Genomic DNA, 17,603 nt, shown 5'->3' with positions numbered 1-17,603 from the left:
CTGTGGAAAATTCTTAAAGAGGTGGGAATACCAGACCATCTGACCTGTCTCTTGAGAAACCTGTATGCAGGTCAGGAAGCAACAGTTAGAACTGGACATGGAACAACACACTGGTTCCAAATTGGGAAAGGAGTACGTCAAGGCTGTATATTGTCACCCTGCTTATTTAACTTATATGAAGAGTACATCATGAGAAATGCTGGGCTGGAAGAAGCACAAGCTGGAATCAAGATTACCAGGAGTAATATCAATAACCTCAGATATGCAGACGCCACCACCCTTATGGCAGAAAGTGAAGAGGAACTAAAAAGCCTCTTGATGAAAGTGAAAGAGGAGAGTGAAAAAGTTGGCTTAAAGCTCAACATTCAGAAAACTAAGATCATGGCATCCGGTTCCATCACTTCACGGGAAATAGATGGGGAAACAGTGGAAAAAAATGGCAGACTTTATTTTTTTGGGTTGCAAAATCATGGCAGATGGTGATTGCAGCCATGAAACGCTTACTCCTTGGAAGGAAAGTTATGACCAACCTAGATAGCCTATTTAAAAGCAGACACATTACTTTGCCAACAAAGGTCCGTCTAGTCAAGGCTATGGTTTTTCCAGTAATCATGTATGGATGTGAGAGTTGGACAGTGAAGAAAACTGAGGACTGAAGAATTGATGCTTTTGAATTGTGGTGTTGGAGAAGACTCTTGGGAATCCCTTAGACTGCAAGAAGATCCAACCAGTCCATCCTAAAGGAAATCAGTCCTGTATGTTCATTGGAAGGACTGATGTTGAAGCTGAAACTCCAATACTTTGGCCACCTCTTGCGAAGAGTTTACTCATTAGAAAAGACCCTGATGCTGGGAAGGATTGGGGGCAGGAGGAGAACAGGACGACAGATGATGAGATGGCTGGATGGCATCACTGACTCGATGGACATGGGTTTGGGTAGACTCTGGGAGTTGGCGATGGACAGGGAAGCCTGGCATGCTGTGATTAATGGGGTCGCAAAAAGTCAGACACAACTGAGTGACTGAACTGAATTGATATCAGCAATCATACTGTTTGAACACCCCAATTAAAAGGAGGTTATTGTCAAATTGAATATTTTAAAGAGAAAAGAAGAAGAAAAAAGACCACCCTTGTGACCTACAAGAAACCCACTTTAAATATTGTTAACCAAGGAGGCCTTTAGATTGAGGTGGCTTTAATGTCTTAGTGCCTACGTAAGCAAACCAAAGCCTGTGCCTGAAATGCCTAAAAAAACTGAAACCTAGAGACAACCAATCACACACAGCCAGCTTGACTTTCTCAAAGAACGCAACCACTTAAGCTACAGCCAATCAAATAATTTCCTTGCTTTGCTTCTGCCTCTTCTCTAGAAAAATCTTTCCCCTAGCTTCTATCAGTGGAGCTCTCCCAACTACTTCTGGTTTGACCCTATCCAATTTGAACTGAGTTTTGCTCAAATAAACTTAAAAAATTTTTAGTATGCCTCATTTTATCTAACAGTGTAAAGACACAAGGGCTTCCCTGGTGGCTCAAATGGTAAAGAATTGCTTGGAATGCAGGAGACCAGAGTTTGATCCCTGCACTGGGAATATCCCCGAGAGAACAGAATTGCAACCCACTCCAGTATTCTTGACTGGAGAGTTCCATGGATAGAGGAGCCTGGCAGGCTATAGTCCATAGGGTTGCAAAGAGTTGGATACGACTGAGTGACTAACACACACACACATAAAGACAGAAATAGTTTAAAAGTAAAAGGATGGAAGAAGATATCCCATACTAACACTAATCAAAAGAAAGAATAACTATGTTAATATAAAAACAAAGTGAGTCTCAGAACAAAGAATATGACCAAAAATAAAAATCACTTAAAAATAATAAAGTGGTAAATCTATCAAGAGGACATACCAAGCCTAAGTGTTTACACATCAATAACAGAGCTTCAGAATACACAAAGCAAAAAGAACTGCAAAGAGAAATAAACAAATCCACAATTATAATCCAGTATTTTGACTTGAGAAATAGAATATTTCCTGCCGTATCAGTAAAGAAGGATGTCAGAATCATCAGCGATTTTAGCCCTCCAGGGCACTCTGGAAGGAGAATACCTGTGATCCAACAGCCATCAGGCTATAGCCACTCGCTGCCAGGAGCTCAAGGGAGTTGTCCGTCCATGTGTGTTCAGTCGTTCAGTCTCAGTCACGTCTGGCTCTGCCACCCCATGGACGGTAGCTCACCAGGCTCCTCTGTCCATGGGATTGCCCAGGGAAGAATACTAGAGTGGGTTGCCATTCCCTTCTCCAGGGGATCTTCCCAACCAGGGATCAAACCTGAATCTGGAGTCTCCAGGATTGATAGGCGGATTCTTTACCACTGAGCTACCAGGGAAGCCCCAAATGACCACCTACAATATTGTTAAGAGCTGATTTATGCTTTAAATTTTAAAAGTACTAATTTTAAAACTTTTAAAACTCCTTAGCAAACTTGAGACAGTATTGCAAGGTAATTTTTTAGTGTAAAGTTGGTTAGTTAAGCCATCATCCCTCTGATCTTCTGCTTATATGCGTATTCCTCCAGACTGGGATTCACAGCTCTGAGAGACCATCATTGCTTCATCTAATTAATAGAGGAAGGAGATAAGAGATGAAAAGGTCACCTTTCCAAGACATTGAATATTATTCATGTTCCAGAAAAACCAACTGGGAGCAGGCATTATTATCCCTATTATACAACAGAAGAAACCTAGGCTCAGAGAGGTTACCCAAGGTTGTACAACTGCTGAGTTGGCAGGGTCAGATTCAAACCCCAGATCGCCCCAACTCTTTAGACCATTCTCTCCCCACTCCCCACAAGGTGAGGGTGCCAGATAAGGCTGCCTTGAGCAGCGAGCAGGGCTGCCTCCGACTTCTTGTGAATACACACAGAGACAGACAGTGGTCTACCACTGAGTTTTGACTCCTACTCATTCCTCATGAGTGAGGGATTGGTTTTCTCTCAGCTGGGAAGAGTCTCTGGGTTTATACAGAAGTAGATTCAAGATCTTAGAGAAAAATGGAGACCCAGCTTATGAGAGAAGGAAGCAGGTACTGACACAGATCCACCACCTCTTGTGGAAAATAATCTTAGATGCTCTTAACCGGGCTGGGGAACAGGCCCCATCCCCCACCCCATTCCTTGCAAACACTTAAGGCAGAACCGAAAGTGCCTGCTTTCACCGGAGGGCCACTTGTGGTTTCCCGCCCACTCAGTGCATCACTTGGGAGGGCCTTTCAGTTGCTTCTCATAACACAAGTGACTTTGGTTTCTCTGCCACAACTGAGTGAAGGGCAGAAGGAGCCTGCCCTGGCATCAGCCTCCCACCATTCAGAAGACCCAGCCGTGCTGAGCCTAGCCTCTGTTGGCAAGGCTCTGGTGCTCCCCAGTCATGTCCTGGCAGATCCCTGCAGTGGTGGTGCTCTTCGTGTCTCTGGCTGGTGAGTGACACACCTGACCTTCCGTGGTGACCCCACCGTATCTGGTCCTATTAAATGTAAATTCATTCTAGTGCCGGTGACCAACATGGGACAGGGCAGACTGGAAATAGCTGTAGTGACTTCAGTTATTGTGGGTATTTGACTTGGGACTGTCTTTTTATTGCTCTACACGGGGAGCACACTTCATTGTTTCCCAAAGGGGACAGGCTTCCACGGTTTGGATTGTTTTCCATGAGTCAGGCAGAGTAGGTATCAACCCAGGAAGCAGAGACACTGCCTGTGGTTCCCAAATAGATTCTAGGCACCTGATTAGGGAGAGTTTGTAGAAATCACTCCCATTTAAGAGGTAAAGAACTGAGCCAGGACTTAAAAATGGGGCTTTTGCCACACACTCTGGGGAAAGTATGTCAAACTTTGTTTTTCTGCTTTTCTCAAATGAAGTGCTCCATTTATATTATGTAACACTAAGTTGTGAAGATGAATGAGATGTGGCTGACAAACCACACCATCTCAGAAGGATGTAAGCCAGGGCATCAAAGATTTATTTTTCAATTGCAAGGATTTCAGGTCAGAGAGACTGTCTAGGAAGCTAAGCTTTTAATGATCCTTTTGTGTCCCTATCCCCTGCTTTCACCAGGAGCGTTTTCTCCCTAGGACACAGGGTCCTCTTATGTACTTTGTAAAGCTTGCTTGTTGATTCACAATCCCTTATACTACCACTGACTTGAATGTGTAAGGGAACTAGCTTTGTCCACACGACCCCATTTAACGTGCTCAAATGAGGGACACACCTGCCCTGGAGTGTAACACAATTCATCATGAAAGTTGGGTGAAGAGTCAGGCCAGCTGCCCTAATCCAGGCTGTTTTCCTTCATGCTGCACTTTCAGAATTAGAGTTTCACATTCTTTGGGAGGCAAAAATGGAAAGTCATTATTATGATTAACAGAGCAAACTAATAAAAAACCATAAGTTCTCAGTGTAGTAGGAGCCCTCAGTGAGCTATGTGTGGGCAAAATTTCAATGACTGGCAGGTGACTGGGGGATTCAAGAATGCAATGAGTGTGTGATAAATGCCCAGGCAGGTGGAGGGGAAATGCCCACATTGCCCTTTCCTCTCTGAGCTGCACATTCTTAGAGGTGAACACAGGCACTCAGCTAACAAATCGGGATCCATGTTCTACACTTATGCACTACACTCCTACATGCGTATATTCAAGAAATACTCGCTAAATTGGGTATGAGCAAAAAGCAGTAGACATTTTGCTTGCAGAGGCATAGCTTTTAAGTAAGTTTACTGTGTAATCTTTTTCCAGTCACTTTGCTTCCCTGATCTCAAATTCTTCCCCTGAATAAATAAGGGGATTTAAGTTGGTATCAATCAAATTTAGATTCAGTTGGACACAAGAGACCAGCTCCAAATAATGAATTAAACAAGATGAATGTTTGTTTCCCTCTTAAGTGAAAATGAGTCAAGAGGAAGTCAGAGCAGATGTGTGGGGACTCATTCTCATGGACCCACCACCCTATGTATGGCCTCCACCTGCGAGGCTTCCTAACAGCTCTTGTTGTCTGCAGAGCTCTAGCCATCCCATACAACTTGCAGGCTGATTGAAGGAGGAAAGAGGAAGGCAACAGAGAGGCCCCATGGGGGACTGAGCTCCCTTCGAGCAGCCTTCCCAGAAGGTCCACATGACCCTACCTCTTCTACTGCTTTGCTCTGAACTCAGTCACATTCCTATCTTTCTCATCTGGAAAGAGGCTTGGAGATGAATTCCAAGCAGTAAGCACTCAACTTCAACTCATGGTTCTATTTATGAAGGAAAAAGGAGAGACTGAATTTGGGGGGAGTCAGCCAGCCGTCTCCAACACAGGGCTGGAACCCCTTCTGTTCAAAGGTTCTCTTTGAGTCTCAAGTCCCCCAGAAAGTCCCCCCAAGAGACAGGATTTGCATCCTTTTGCTAAATACTCTGAGATTAAGCTGTGAAACTGTGAGCAGACTCTTGCCAAGGGCTGACCCTGCTGCCCTACACATCCAGAAACAGTCTTCCTGCCTCATGTAGCTGGGACTGCTTCTGCTGCCCAGGGAGGTGCCAGAGAAAGTGCTCGGGCGTTATACCCAGTTCCCTGTCCCTGGATATGGCCCCTGGGGCTCCATTTACTCTCCAGCTGTGTTCCTTACAGCTGTGCAAAGTGTAGCCTCCAAAACACACCAGGCCCACTCCCTGCTGGCCTTCCACCTCTCCCTCCTCCCCAAACCTTCCCACGTTTCCTTCATGTTGACTCCCTTGCTGCTCTGCAGACATGCCAGGCTCTGAGGCCCCTGTGTCTGCACAAACTCTTCCTCTTGCCTGTAGGACGCCATCTGCTCTCTTGTCTGCCTGAGGAATTTCTTCTGTTAGATTCCCCACCCCACCCCATAGCACTCGGAGGGCCTGTTTCGATAATAACCCCTGTCACACTGAGGTGTGTAGTCCATTTTTTGATCTGCCTCACAAGGTTTTGAGCCCCTAAAAATACAGACCTGCCTCCAGTGCCTGGCCAGGAGCTTGGCTCAGTGACATCTCCCGTGTATCCACTGAATTGGGTGTGGCAGGAAAACCAAACTAAGGCTCTCTAGGAAGCCCCAACTGTCTGGGAAATACCTAGAGAAGTAGTACTTGTGTGGTCACTGGCTGTCCCAGGGCCTCGTTGATGGGTTATCTCTCAGATCCTCATGTGAGCTATAGGGAAATCCAAACCTTCTCACACCACTTGCTGCATTGCAGCTCACCATCTAGAGGGGTGAAGACTCTAGGGTATTCATTTTCTGAGTCTCTTGAATCCTGGAGAGGAGATGCTCAGGTTCTGGGAGTGAGAGTCTGACAAATCAATGTGCAGATTTCTGGTTGTGTTCTTTTGAGCAAGAGGAGGGCTGAGAGATTCTGAGTTATGCCCTGCCCTTGCTTCTGCCTACTTCCCTCTTTGTGGGTCTCAGTGAACTTAACTAAACCTCTAGGGGTCAAAGATCCCATTTAAAAACTATGACCCACTTTTGACAAAGATTGGGCATATATGTGTGGTCATAAACATAGATTTTGTAAAACAGAGTATTTTTCAGAGTATTATTTCCTTGAGTACCTAACAAACTTATGAAGTTTCTTGGACATATTTCAATGCACAGCAGAGCTACCCCTGTCAAATTTCCGTCTAATCATCAGCCCATCTTTTATAGCTCACACTCCTACGAGGAGAGGAGGAGAGGGGCTAGATTGGAGAAGGAGAATATAAGAACAATATTTCCCAGAGTTGTTTAACTGTAACACACTCTGTCACTTTTGGTCCTGTCACCTACCAGCCCCAGGCATCTGTTCACCACAAAGTCATGTATCATACGGAGATGCCATCACTTCCGGGCACCTCACAAAGATTTCCTGTACACCAAGTACAGTTGACAGGGTACCGTGAGTGTTCTTATCCTGTTTGGGGTGCTGAGCATTCATGAATAGCCAGTGTGTTTTTTCCCTTTATTTGAGTTCATTCACTACTGAGAGAGGAGTTCTAATTGCATTATCAGGAAGGTTCCACCTTTGAAAGCATGTGCTACTCAGTTGAGGAAATTCTACTCAGTTGAAAAGATTTACTTTAGCTCATAAGCATAAGGTAAACACAGCGGGGTTTTATCAAGGACCTAATCATCCAGGAGAGCAAAAGTCAGGTGGTTCTCAGTCTCCCAGAGTTCTCTGGAGCAATCTTTGCTTTTTACTACAGATATTCCTAGACACCATGTCTGGGAATGAATTCTATTTCTCCATCATAATACTATGATCCTAATGGGATTCCTATTGGGTTCTTGACCCAGGAAACAGCAACTCAGGCTTAGCCCAAATGAATTTTGAAGATAAGTCTTCAACAACTGTTAACCTTCATAACAATCTTGAATGGAGAAACCTTCCTCAGCTTCTACAATATGGGCATAAAGGCTCCACATGGAGTGATTTTACAAAGATTTGCAAAGTAAACCTACAACCCAGAAAATCAATTGATATAACTCTCAAATATTATACATTTCAGTTGTCCAAGTAAACATTTTGGAAACAGAAAAGACTCTTTAGTAATAGTCTCAAGTAATTTAATGTCATTAATAATGTCTTATACAAACCAGCTGTGCAGAAATAATTGATAAGTGTTAGTACTGGACTTACAGTTAGCCTTTTCTTCTGGAAAATGATCACTGTTTTAGCATGTGGGCCTTTGAAAGCCTCACTGAGGACCACCATGATGAAAGTTTGGTGAACTGGGGTCACTGAAGGGGCACCCTACTCTTTTTCTCTCCTCTGATTTTGTCTCTTCTCTCACTGTTCTTCCCAGGGATACACACTACCTCCACCCAACCACAGATCCAAGGGCAGGCTTTGCTTCAGACAGGGGCTTGGGTCTAAAGCTCCAAAATTTACTAGTTGAACAATTATGGTCAAGTTAATAGAATTTTCTAAAACTGAATTTCCTCATCTGAAAAACAGAGAAAGATTAGTACCTGTCAAAGGGTTTTTGAGAAGAGTTGATGAAAGATAACCCTTGATCTGAGGTCTGCCATGTAGTAAGTGTTCAGTAACTTGAAATTTTATTGCTGTTATTATGGGGAAAGTACCCAGTTAGAGATATATTGGATGAAAAAGAGAAAGAGTAAAGGAGTCTGTGGATGATTTTGATTAGATATGAAATTCAGGACTCTATAAACACCAGCATAGAACATTCTTTCCATTTTCCCCGTGTTTTTCCAAGTCACTGCCTGACACTGGGCAGCTCCCGCTCCAATGAGTGAAAATACAATGGTAAACACCATGAAACCATAGCACTGAACAGACAGCACCATCTCTCAGCGCACCTGATCGTAAGCTCTCCTGAGATATCATCGCACTTGTCCACTTTCAGGTTTGCTCTGTGCCTGAAGGAGACAAGGATAGAACTTTTCTGGTTGAAAAAGAGCCAGAGGCCTTTGGCCCTGAAGGGTGACCTGGGAGAGAACCTATGACAATAAAATGCATTCTAGGTCTGCTTAATAGTTCAGAAAGGCTTTTACTCAAACCACCTTGTTTGAGCCTTCTAATAATCATAGGAGGAGGGTGATCCAGTGGTTAAGAGTCCACTTTGCAATGCAGGGGACGTGATTTTGATCCCTGGTTGGGAAACCAAGATGGGGTGCCACAACCAAGACCAGAAGCAGCCAAATAAATATATGAATAATCCTTGGAGGTCTACAGTGTTATAACCACCACATACACATTCAGTTATTTATTCATTCATTCTGTAACCACTGAATACCTTCAATGTACAAGCCCTGGTGGTGGAAAAAAAAAAACAAAAAAACCCCACAGCTCCCACCTTGAGGTTACCTTTAATCTAGTGGGAGAGATGCACAATCTATAAACATATCTTCAGGGCTGGTACACACTGTCTGGTCAAGCTTATTGTTAAATATTTGAATGCCATCCCCTTATATCATTACAAGTTGTGATTAGTGCAGTGAGGGCAGTGAAAATAACACTATGATGGAGAATTATGGGAACGGGAAGCTGTTCTCTGTGGGGAGGGCAGGGAAGACTCTTTAAGGAGCCGACATTTAAGCCAAACTGTGAAGGACATGCACACCAGATATATCAGAGCCTTTATGGGTTAATTTAATTTCTTAGCTGGAAAAGACTGGGCCACTGTAAAGGTTAAGTAAGGGAATGATAGAAATTGGGCTACAATTAGAAAACTGATGGCAAAATAAAAAATGGAAGGGAACTGAATCTCTTGTCATTGGAGGCAATTATGCATAGATCGGCTGAACACACGACAAAATATCCAACAGTAAAATTCACACATTAGATTAGGGTTTGATTAGATAATCTTTAAGGTCCCTTTCAAGCCTGGGATTATATGATTCTATGAAAACTGTAGAAGTCTGTGCAAATCTTTATTCCTGTTATTCAAGCTGCCCCAGCTCTGTCAGATCATCCCAGCAACATCCTACCCAGGAACACACTCTGCCCAGGAACTGTCCGGATTCATGTCTGAAGATGGAAGATGAAGCAACATTGACACTTAGATATCTAGCTGAGCATGCTCTCTGGGCTGTTAGTACCACACCCTGTACACACAAAAGGAAAGAATATCTCCAGTATGATCATGGATGACAGTCTTGTGCAACCCAATGAAGCTATGAGCCATGCCATACAGAGCCACCCAAGATGGAAGGGTCATGGTGGAAAGTTCTGACAAAACTTGATCCACTGGAGAAGGGAATGGCAAACCACTTCAATATCCTTGCTTCAAAGACCCCAGTATGATCACAACCCTGTGAAAACATGGGTGCAACCAAAATGTTAAAATTGTGACCTCATGGAAGAATTTTGAGTGATCTTCACGTCACCATTCTATCCTCATAAATTTTCCCCATATCTAAAAAGTGCATGTTAATTTTAATGAAACATTAAAGTGGGAGTGGGGAGGGACTAGCAAATGTGAGCTATTAGTTGGTATATTAACATTTTTTTTTCTAATTTGCAGCGATTTGGTATTATGACAGTCATAGGAAAGCAAAAGTGTTTCCAGAAATCACAGGTTACTCTTTACCTACAACAGAACAGGCCACAGTAAAACCTTCTCTCCTCCAACCAACTAACCACGTGCCTCACAAAACTGCAGCAGCAAGATCGACAGATGGTCATGTCACCTCTCAGACAGTTGCCAAAACATCCAACTCTGAGACCCTAACCACAAACACAACCATAGAAGTCCTAGCAACAATTTCCCCAGTAACTACAAAGAGCACCCTACCAACCAGTCCAACAACCCCCACCCTAGTCACAACCCTGGCCACATCCACTAAGTCACACGTGACTTTTCCAGTCACCGAGGCTAAAGTTGGCCTCAGTGTAGGTCCCAGTTCACCACCAGCCACTGTCAACTCAACAGCTCACACCACTAGAAACAGGCCATCGACTGCCAGCCACACAACAGGGAAAACCACCCAACTCAGTAACCAGACCACACTTCCAGCGACTTTGTCCACCTTGCCACACAACATCACAACCAGTCAGAAACCTACTCAACCCACCCACACCCCAGGGCCAACCACAGCCGCACACAACACCACCCAAACGGCCTCGCCTGCCACCATCGCTCCCAGGCCCACTCTTGCACCACAGCCATTGTCACCCAAGACGGGAATTTATCAAGTTCTCAATGGAAGCAAGCTGTGTATCAAAGCAGAGATGGGAATACAGCTGACGGTTCAAGACTCCGTGTCGGTAAGTTGGGGCCATAGGACCATAACAACAGCTTCAAAAAGTTTGAGTGAGAGTGCCTTGCTAAAAATGAACATTCCCCTGCATCCTGTATCTTGTAATGAAACAGATACTTGCGAGTTCCTCTTTCTCCAAGGTCCTCTATTAAGAGAACCCGTTTTAGAATACCTATAAAAATAGACACTGATAATGACTGTATGAACAAAGGAAAGCACACACCAAAATTTTAAATATGCACATTCCTCACTTTTAGCCATCATGGGCAGAGTGTGGAGTACGTCCAGCATTGACCACAGCCGGGCCCTGTCCCTCTGGATGACTTCCAAGCCTCAACAACTTTCCTGTGAAATGATAGGTTTGCATTCAATGGTTGTTCCAACCACCTGTGACATTAATATGAAAAATCCAGATTAATGAGAAGATTGGTTGGAGGTGTTGGGGGTGGGGGGCTAAGATTATTTGATTTACTGAAAGAATCACTATAAAAATCCTTCCTATTTTGCTTCATTTTTGTGATTGCAAGTAAAACCTCCACATTCGGGTTTTTATTTGAAACAGAAGTTAATTAGACAGCAAAACCTTTCCTGTAGTGCCCAGCATGTTTGATTGAACAAAAACTAAATTTCACACAGTTTATCAAGAATATAGCTGCCACGAATTATCTCTCAAGGAACTCCTCACTGTGAGAGCACTCGTTCGTTTAAAAAAATTTTAACATAGAACAGACTTTTGGACTCTATGGGAGAAGGGGAGGGTGGGATGATCTGAGAGAACAGTATCAAAACATGTATATTATCAAGTGTGAAACAGATCACCAGTCCAGGTTGGATGCATGAGACAAGGGCTTGGGGCTGGTGCACTGGAATGACCCAGAGGGATGGGATGGGAGGGAGGTGGGAGGGGGGTTCAGGATGGGGAACATATGCAAATCCATGGCTGATTCATGTCAATGTATGGCAAAAACCACTACAATATGTAAAGTAATTAGCCTCCAACTAATAAAAATAATTGGGGGGGAAAAATCTTAACAGATTGTAAATGAGAGGTGTCTTCCAGACTTTGAAATTCCCCAGTGAACACCCACTAGTCTCGAGTCTCAGACTCCTTTCTAGCCTGTGTTTCTGGTCTCCCAACTAAAGTGTTCTCTTCATTGAGGCCATCTATTTTATTTGGTTTAGGTCTTTTCACCTCAGAAATACTTCAACATCGACCCCAATGCAACTCAAGCCTCTGGAAACTGTGGCTCCCGAAAATCCAACCTCCTTTTGAATTTCCAAGGTGGCTTTGTGAATCTCACATTTACCAAGGTGAGGCTGAGCTCCTTATACGAACAGGCTCTAGCATTGCTTTCCCTGCCCACCCCCAGCCCCACCAGGGCCAGTGGTGCAATCCCACGCTTCACTTTAAATTCCAGAGGAAATAGGCATCAAAGCCTTTGGAGATGTTGTTCTCTGATAAGAATGAGGGTCATGGAGTTGGAGAGGAGGCAAGTGTCGACATCTTCTGTTTGCTCTCTTCCCCCTTCAGCCTCGTCTGTGCAGCCCAAGAAGGGCTTTGATGCCTCTTGGCGGGCACTTGGCCTCGGGGGGAACTTGGCCTCAGGGAACCTGACCACAGTGCTCTATGCAAACCACCCAAAGGAGGAAGTTGTACAAACGAACGAACAGACCCACAGAAATTTCCAGTGGGCACAGAAAGCAGTATTAATCTAACACCAAAGTCAAATGTCATAGAAGGCAAAATTCAGGGACTAACCAGGAGCTGGGTTTTCTAGGCCGTATCCTGGAAGGGAATAGACAACAGAGTATAGTGGAAGAGCATGGTCACGAGGTCAGAGTCTTGCCTACCAGTTTGACTCTGTTACTGTTCTGCTTTTGACATCAGGCAGGCAACCTAATATGTTTGAGGTTTTTGTTTCATTTTTTTATCATTTGAAAAATGGAAGAAAGGAATTAAAGATCACTCCTGTAAAGAGCTTGATCCAATACATAGAAAGTGGGTGTGCACTAGCTAGTAGCTACGGTTACAGTGAGTGAAATGGGCAAATGTCTTGGGGACACAGTGATGGTCATTCCCCCTCTCAAAGGAGAGACTCTTTCTGATTGCCCCCAAGTGTCTTACAGGCCGAGAGGATCCTAGCAGCTGGGACTTGGTGCAGGCCTCTTTCTTACCTGTCTAACCGACCCTTGAAGTTAAAGGGTCTTGGTTAGCAGATCTTAGAGAGCAATGAGCACAGACTTTGGGATCGGACAAATCAAGATTGACTTACAGTCATAAAACTTACTAGCTGCATGACCTTGGACTAGTTTGGGGCATATTTCCTTGTCCATAAAATGGACTTAGTTATAGCTTCTTAGTGGGACCCTTGGGAGAATAGAAATGGCGTTTGTAAACCAGCCTTAGCTATGCCCCTGGAGAAGGCAAAAAGTCCCAAAGAGAGTAAAAGTTCCCACCAGTCTTAGCCTTCTGGGGAATTTCTGCATTTTGAAAAAAAGTTATTTGGCTGTGTTGGGTCTTAGTTATGGTATGCGGGATCTTTGGTTTCAACCTGCAAACTTCTAGCTGTGGCATGTGGGACCTAGTTCCCCCACCAAGGATGGAACCAGGTCCCCACACACTGGGAGTGCAAAGTCTTTACCACTGGACCACGAGGGAAGTCCCAGTTTCTGCATTTTAAAAGAGAGGTTGTTTCAGCCAAAGTGGCGGCCACATATCCCAAGATTACAGGGGCTAAGCATAGAGCTTGATATATGTTTAGTCTTCGTTGCGAAGTAGCTGAAGTAGTGAGAAAGGAAAAATATCTTTTGCCTTGAAATAGGCAATCCTTATTTTTTATTTTCCCACTTTTGGTGAAGACTTCATTTTTCCATTAAATCTGTATAAGAAAAATGTTAGAGTACATGTGAAGGGACAAGCAGCAGCCTCAGTAGTGAGGGGACGGGAAGGATGGGTCAGGAGCTCCAGTCCTCCCCAGAGGGGACAGCCAGAGCTGAGGAGGCTGGTGGCAGGGCTGGCATCTAGCCCTGGGGACTGTCACTGTCTTTTATGGTGAGCATTCATTCTGGATGGTGAGGTGTCTTGAACAGCCACCACTCTACTGTGCCAGTTAAATATTTTACATACCACCTCTATCCAGTGTTGCCAGTGTCAAGAGAAGGCAGAAATCCACATCTTTTAATAAAAGCACATGACTTTTAAAGTTAGCAACACATTTTGTAAAAACTGAACACTGTTGACCCAATGAAACACAGTTGTAGGCCCGTGTTTTGGCCTCAGGACCCTGACACTGTGCCTTCTGCCCTAACAGGAGAACTATGTGAAACGCCTTTAGGCAGGAAAGTCTAGATTCTTCCGCAAGAGAAATGCGCTCAACAAATAGTTGAGTCACTTTTCACTTGTTGCTACCCTCTACGCCAGTGCTCCTCAGCAGCAGCAATATTAACACTTGGGTTAATACAGATGAGTCTTTGTGGTGGGGGCTGCCCTGTGCTTTGTGGGTTGTTGAATAACATCCCTGGCCGACACCTACTAAACGCCAGTAGCGACACCCAACCACAGCTGCAATGATCCAAAATGTCTCCAGACACCAATAAATGTCCCCCAAGGGGCAAAATCACCCCAGATTGAGAACCAGTGTGCCAGAGAAAAAAAGAGCCTTAAAAAAATAGGGATACGTATTAGTTACATCATTTTTGTTGTTCAGTTGCTCAGTCGTGTCCAACTCTTTGCGATCCCATGGACTGTAGCATGCCATGCTCCCCTCCCTGTCCTTCAGCATATCCTGGAGTTTGCTCACACTCATGCCCGTTGAGTCTGTGATGCCATCTAACCATCTTTTCCTCTGTCATCCCCTTCTCTTCCTGCCATCAATCTTTCCCAGCATCAGGGTCTTTCCCAGTGAGTCAGTTCTTCGAATCAGGTGGCCAGAGTCTTGAGCTTCAGCTTCAGCATCAGTCCTTCCAGTAAATATTTGGGGTTGATTTCCTTTAGGATGGACTGGTTGGAACTCCTTACAATCCAAGGGACTCTCAAGAGTCTCCTCCAACACCACATTTACAAGCATCAATGCTTTGGTGCTCAGCCTTCTTTACGGTTCAACTCTCACATCCATAAATAGATGTTATAAAGGAGAACCAAGTTGTAGAATGATAAATAGATGCTGATTAGCAAGACTGATTTTTCAGCCAGTTTATCAATAATAAGAATTTACTGAGCACCTACTTTGTCCCCAACACTGAGCTAGACATAATGGGAGAAATAAAGGAAATATAGGTAATAGTTTGAGGTTTCAAATTGTATACAACAACTCATAACTTTTAAAATTGAACATTGCCAGCTACAGAAACATAAAGAAAAATGTCCCTCCTATGAGGGAAGTTGTTGATGTTGTTCAGTCAAGACTTTACTTTCTGTATCATTTCTGTGTGACCATGGACAAGTCAACAGTTGTCTCTCTGAGCCTGTTTTCTCAAGATGGGGCTGCTATGAGGATGAATTGGGCTGGTGTATGTGAAAGAGCTGAGTGGGGCATCTGTAGGGTCAGGACAGGTGGTTTTCCTTTCTCATTTCTCTCTGTTTCGTTTTTAAAGAACTGAAAACCGTTCCATGTCAATGTCTCATTTGATTAAGGTGACATGCTGAGAGTTGTTCAAACTCTTCAGCTGCAAGATAAATGTTTTTCCTCTCACCCTCTACTACCCACAATTTCCTTCCTGCTCAGGACTGTTTGTTTTAAAAACAACACATCTTTCAGTAACTCTGTGTAGAGTTTATGTTTCTGTTCTCGGTACTATCCCTTTCTCATCCACCTGGTTGGAAGGGCAATGTGAGCCTTCAGCCCTGACTCTGGGACCTGGAAGAAACCAGGCACCCAGAGGGAGGAGCCCCAGGGTGACACAGTGTTAGCTATTGAGGTGTGGACAAAGCAGAGTGCCCAACCACCTGGTGTTTCCCCAAAGCCTTTCAGGGGCACTAGGAGCTGTCTTAGCTTACAGCCTCCTGAGAACTGTTATCAGCATTTATATGCTAACACCCTCAGGGGGCACTGTTCAGAGCTTCCCAAGTAGGTGGCCCACCATTCCTGTCATGCTTTCCCTTGTGGGGTTCCCTCTGCCTGGAATGCCCCTCCCATCCCTAATTCATCCTTTGAGATGAAATATCAATTCATCTTCACCCTAGGAAGTCTCCCCACCTCAATTGCCACCTCCATCCCAGGTAAACTGGGACACTTCCTTCTCTTGGTTTCTGGACCCTCCATATATCCCCTGACCTCCACTAATGCACTTGCCACACATTTTGCCATCTTGAAGGCAAGATTTTTACCTATTCACACTCTTTAGTACTCAGCCCTGACTTTACATATGGTGTGTGCTTATTCTTAGTCACTCAGTCCTGTCCAACTCTTTGCAACCCTTTGGACTGTAGCCCACCAGGCTCCTCTGTCCATGGGATTTTTCAGGCTAGAATACTGGAGTGGATTGCCATTTCCTCCTCCTGGGGATCTTCCCGACCCAGGGATCAAACCTGTGTCTCCTGCGTTGCGAGCAGATTCTTTTCCCTCTGAGCCATCAAGGAGGTCCTTATACACAGTATATCTTTACCAAATGTTTGATAAAAGAAGGAGTCAATATGGAGTAAATCTAAACTTCACAGAGAACTTTGAGCCAAGGGGTCAAAAAGTAAATTAGCACCTCTGTGTAAACAGCTTCTTTAGTTTTTGTGACATTCAGAGTAGAGATTTCTTTCTTTTTTTTCTTTTAACTTTTTATTTTATATTGGAGTATAGTTGATTAACAATGTTGTGTTAGTTTCAAGAGTACAGCAAAAACTCAGTACACATACATATATCTATTCTTTTTCAAATTCTTTTCCCATTTAAGTTATTACATAATGAGCAGAATTCCCTCTGCTACACTGTAGATCCTTGTTGGTTATCTGTTTTAAATATAGTAGTGAGTACACGTCAATCCCAAACTCCCTAACTATCCCCCCATCTGTCCCCATGGTAACCATACCTTGAGCAAAAGGGGCCTAATTGATGTTCACATCCTGAACATCTGTGACTGTGAAACTCCCATGATACAATTTGCAGAAGTTGAGGATAGGACCCTGGGCATCACAGACATTGGCATGCTGCCTTCTTGGGCAGGCTTGACAGACTGGCTTTCTCTGGACCCTGTCCTTTGCTAAAGAGGATGTTTAAGTTCCTTGAGCTAAAATCTTTCTGATGAGATATTGCAGAGACACTGACAGTGAGGAGCCACATTGTCAGCAGCCATTGATTGAGTAGTGAGATGGTTCTTTAGAAAATGGTTCATTCAAATGGACATGCTGTAAGTGCTAAAGTACCATATTTGGATCTTAGGAGTCCTTGACCCCCTTTTATCAATGCTGATAGGTAAACACAGGCTTTTTACTTTGTCTTCAAGAATCTGTCATGGTAGATATTTGTCATTCTTCAGCCTCAACCCCAAATGAGAAACCATCTGGCAGAGACTAACCTGATGGGTGACAAAGGAGAAAGCAGACGTTATAAATTGAATAATGTGTGGCATGTAATTTCCCTTGGGCTTTGGGTTAGCACCTGCTTGAAGCTCTCAACCTACCCTGCACCCCCACTGCTCTTCTCTGTATCCACCCCGTTCCCATCACTGAGAGCTGAAGTTTCAGCCAGGTTCTTTAATCCATAGGGCTAACTAAGCTTAGCTCACTGGCTTGTTCTCTCTTTCTGTTGGTGGTGGATCTGAGCTCTAGGACATAGATAAAAATTATCCTTTGACCTCAGCAAGAGAGGTTTACTGGGAAGGGAAAATCTTTTTGTTAACAATGCTAGTTAAAATTTGAATGGAGACTTTATGATCA

The 17,603-nt window shown here is 44.0% G+C and overlaps 1 protein-coding gene across 2 annotated transcripts in view; it reads left to right on the top strand.

The window, feature by feature from the left end:
- The first annotated feature begins 3,273 nt into the window (after window positions 1-3,273).
- The window catches only part of LAMP3 (lysosomal associated membrane protein 3), a 31,642-nt gene continuing 17,312 nt past the window's right edge, over window positions 3,274-17,603 (top strand). For both annotated transcript variants that reach the window (XM_061166665.1, XM_061166664.1), the window contains exons 1-3: window positions 3,274-3,470; window positions 10,003-10,745; window positions 11,921-12,049. In XM_061166665.1, coding sequence (XP_061022648.1) covers window positions 3,422-3,470; window positions 10,003-10,745; window positions 11,921-12,049 — 921 coding nt within the window. In that variant the 5' untranslated portion in view covers window positions 3,274-3,421. The remainder of the gene's footprint in view (window positions 3,471-10,002; window positions 10,746-11,920; window positions 12,050-17,603) is intronic.

This window comes from Dama dama, chromosome 19, assembly GCF_033118175.1.
Source record: "Dama dama isolate Ldn47 chromosome 19, ASM3311817v1, whole genome shotgun sequence".
Classification (NCBI taxonomy): domain Eukaryota; kingdom Metazoa; phylum Chordata; class Mammalia; order Artiodactyla; family Cervidae; genus Dama; species Dama dama.
This window is presented reverse-complemented; position numbering and strand designations above follow the sequence as displayed.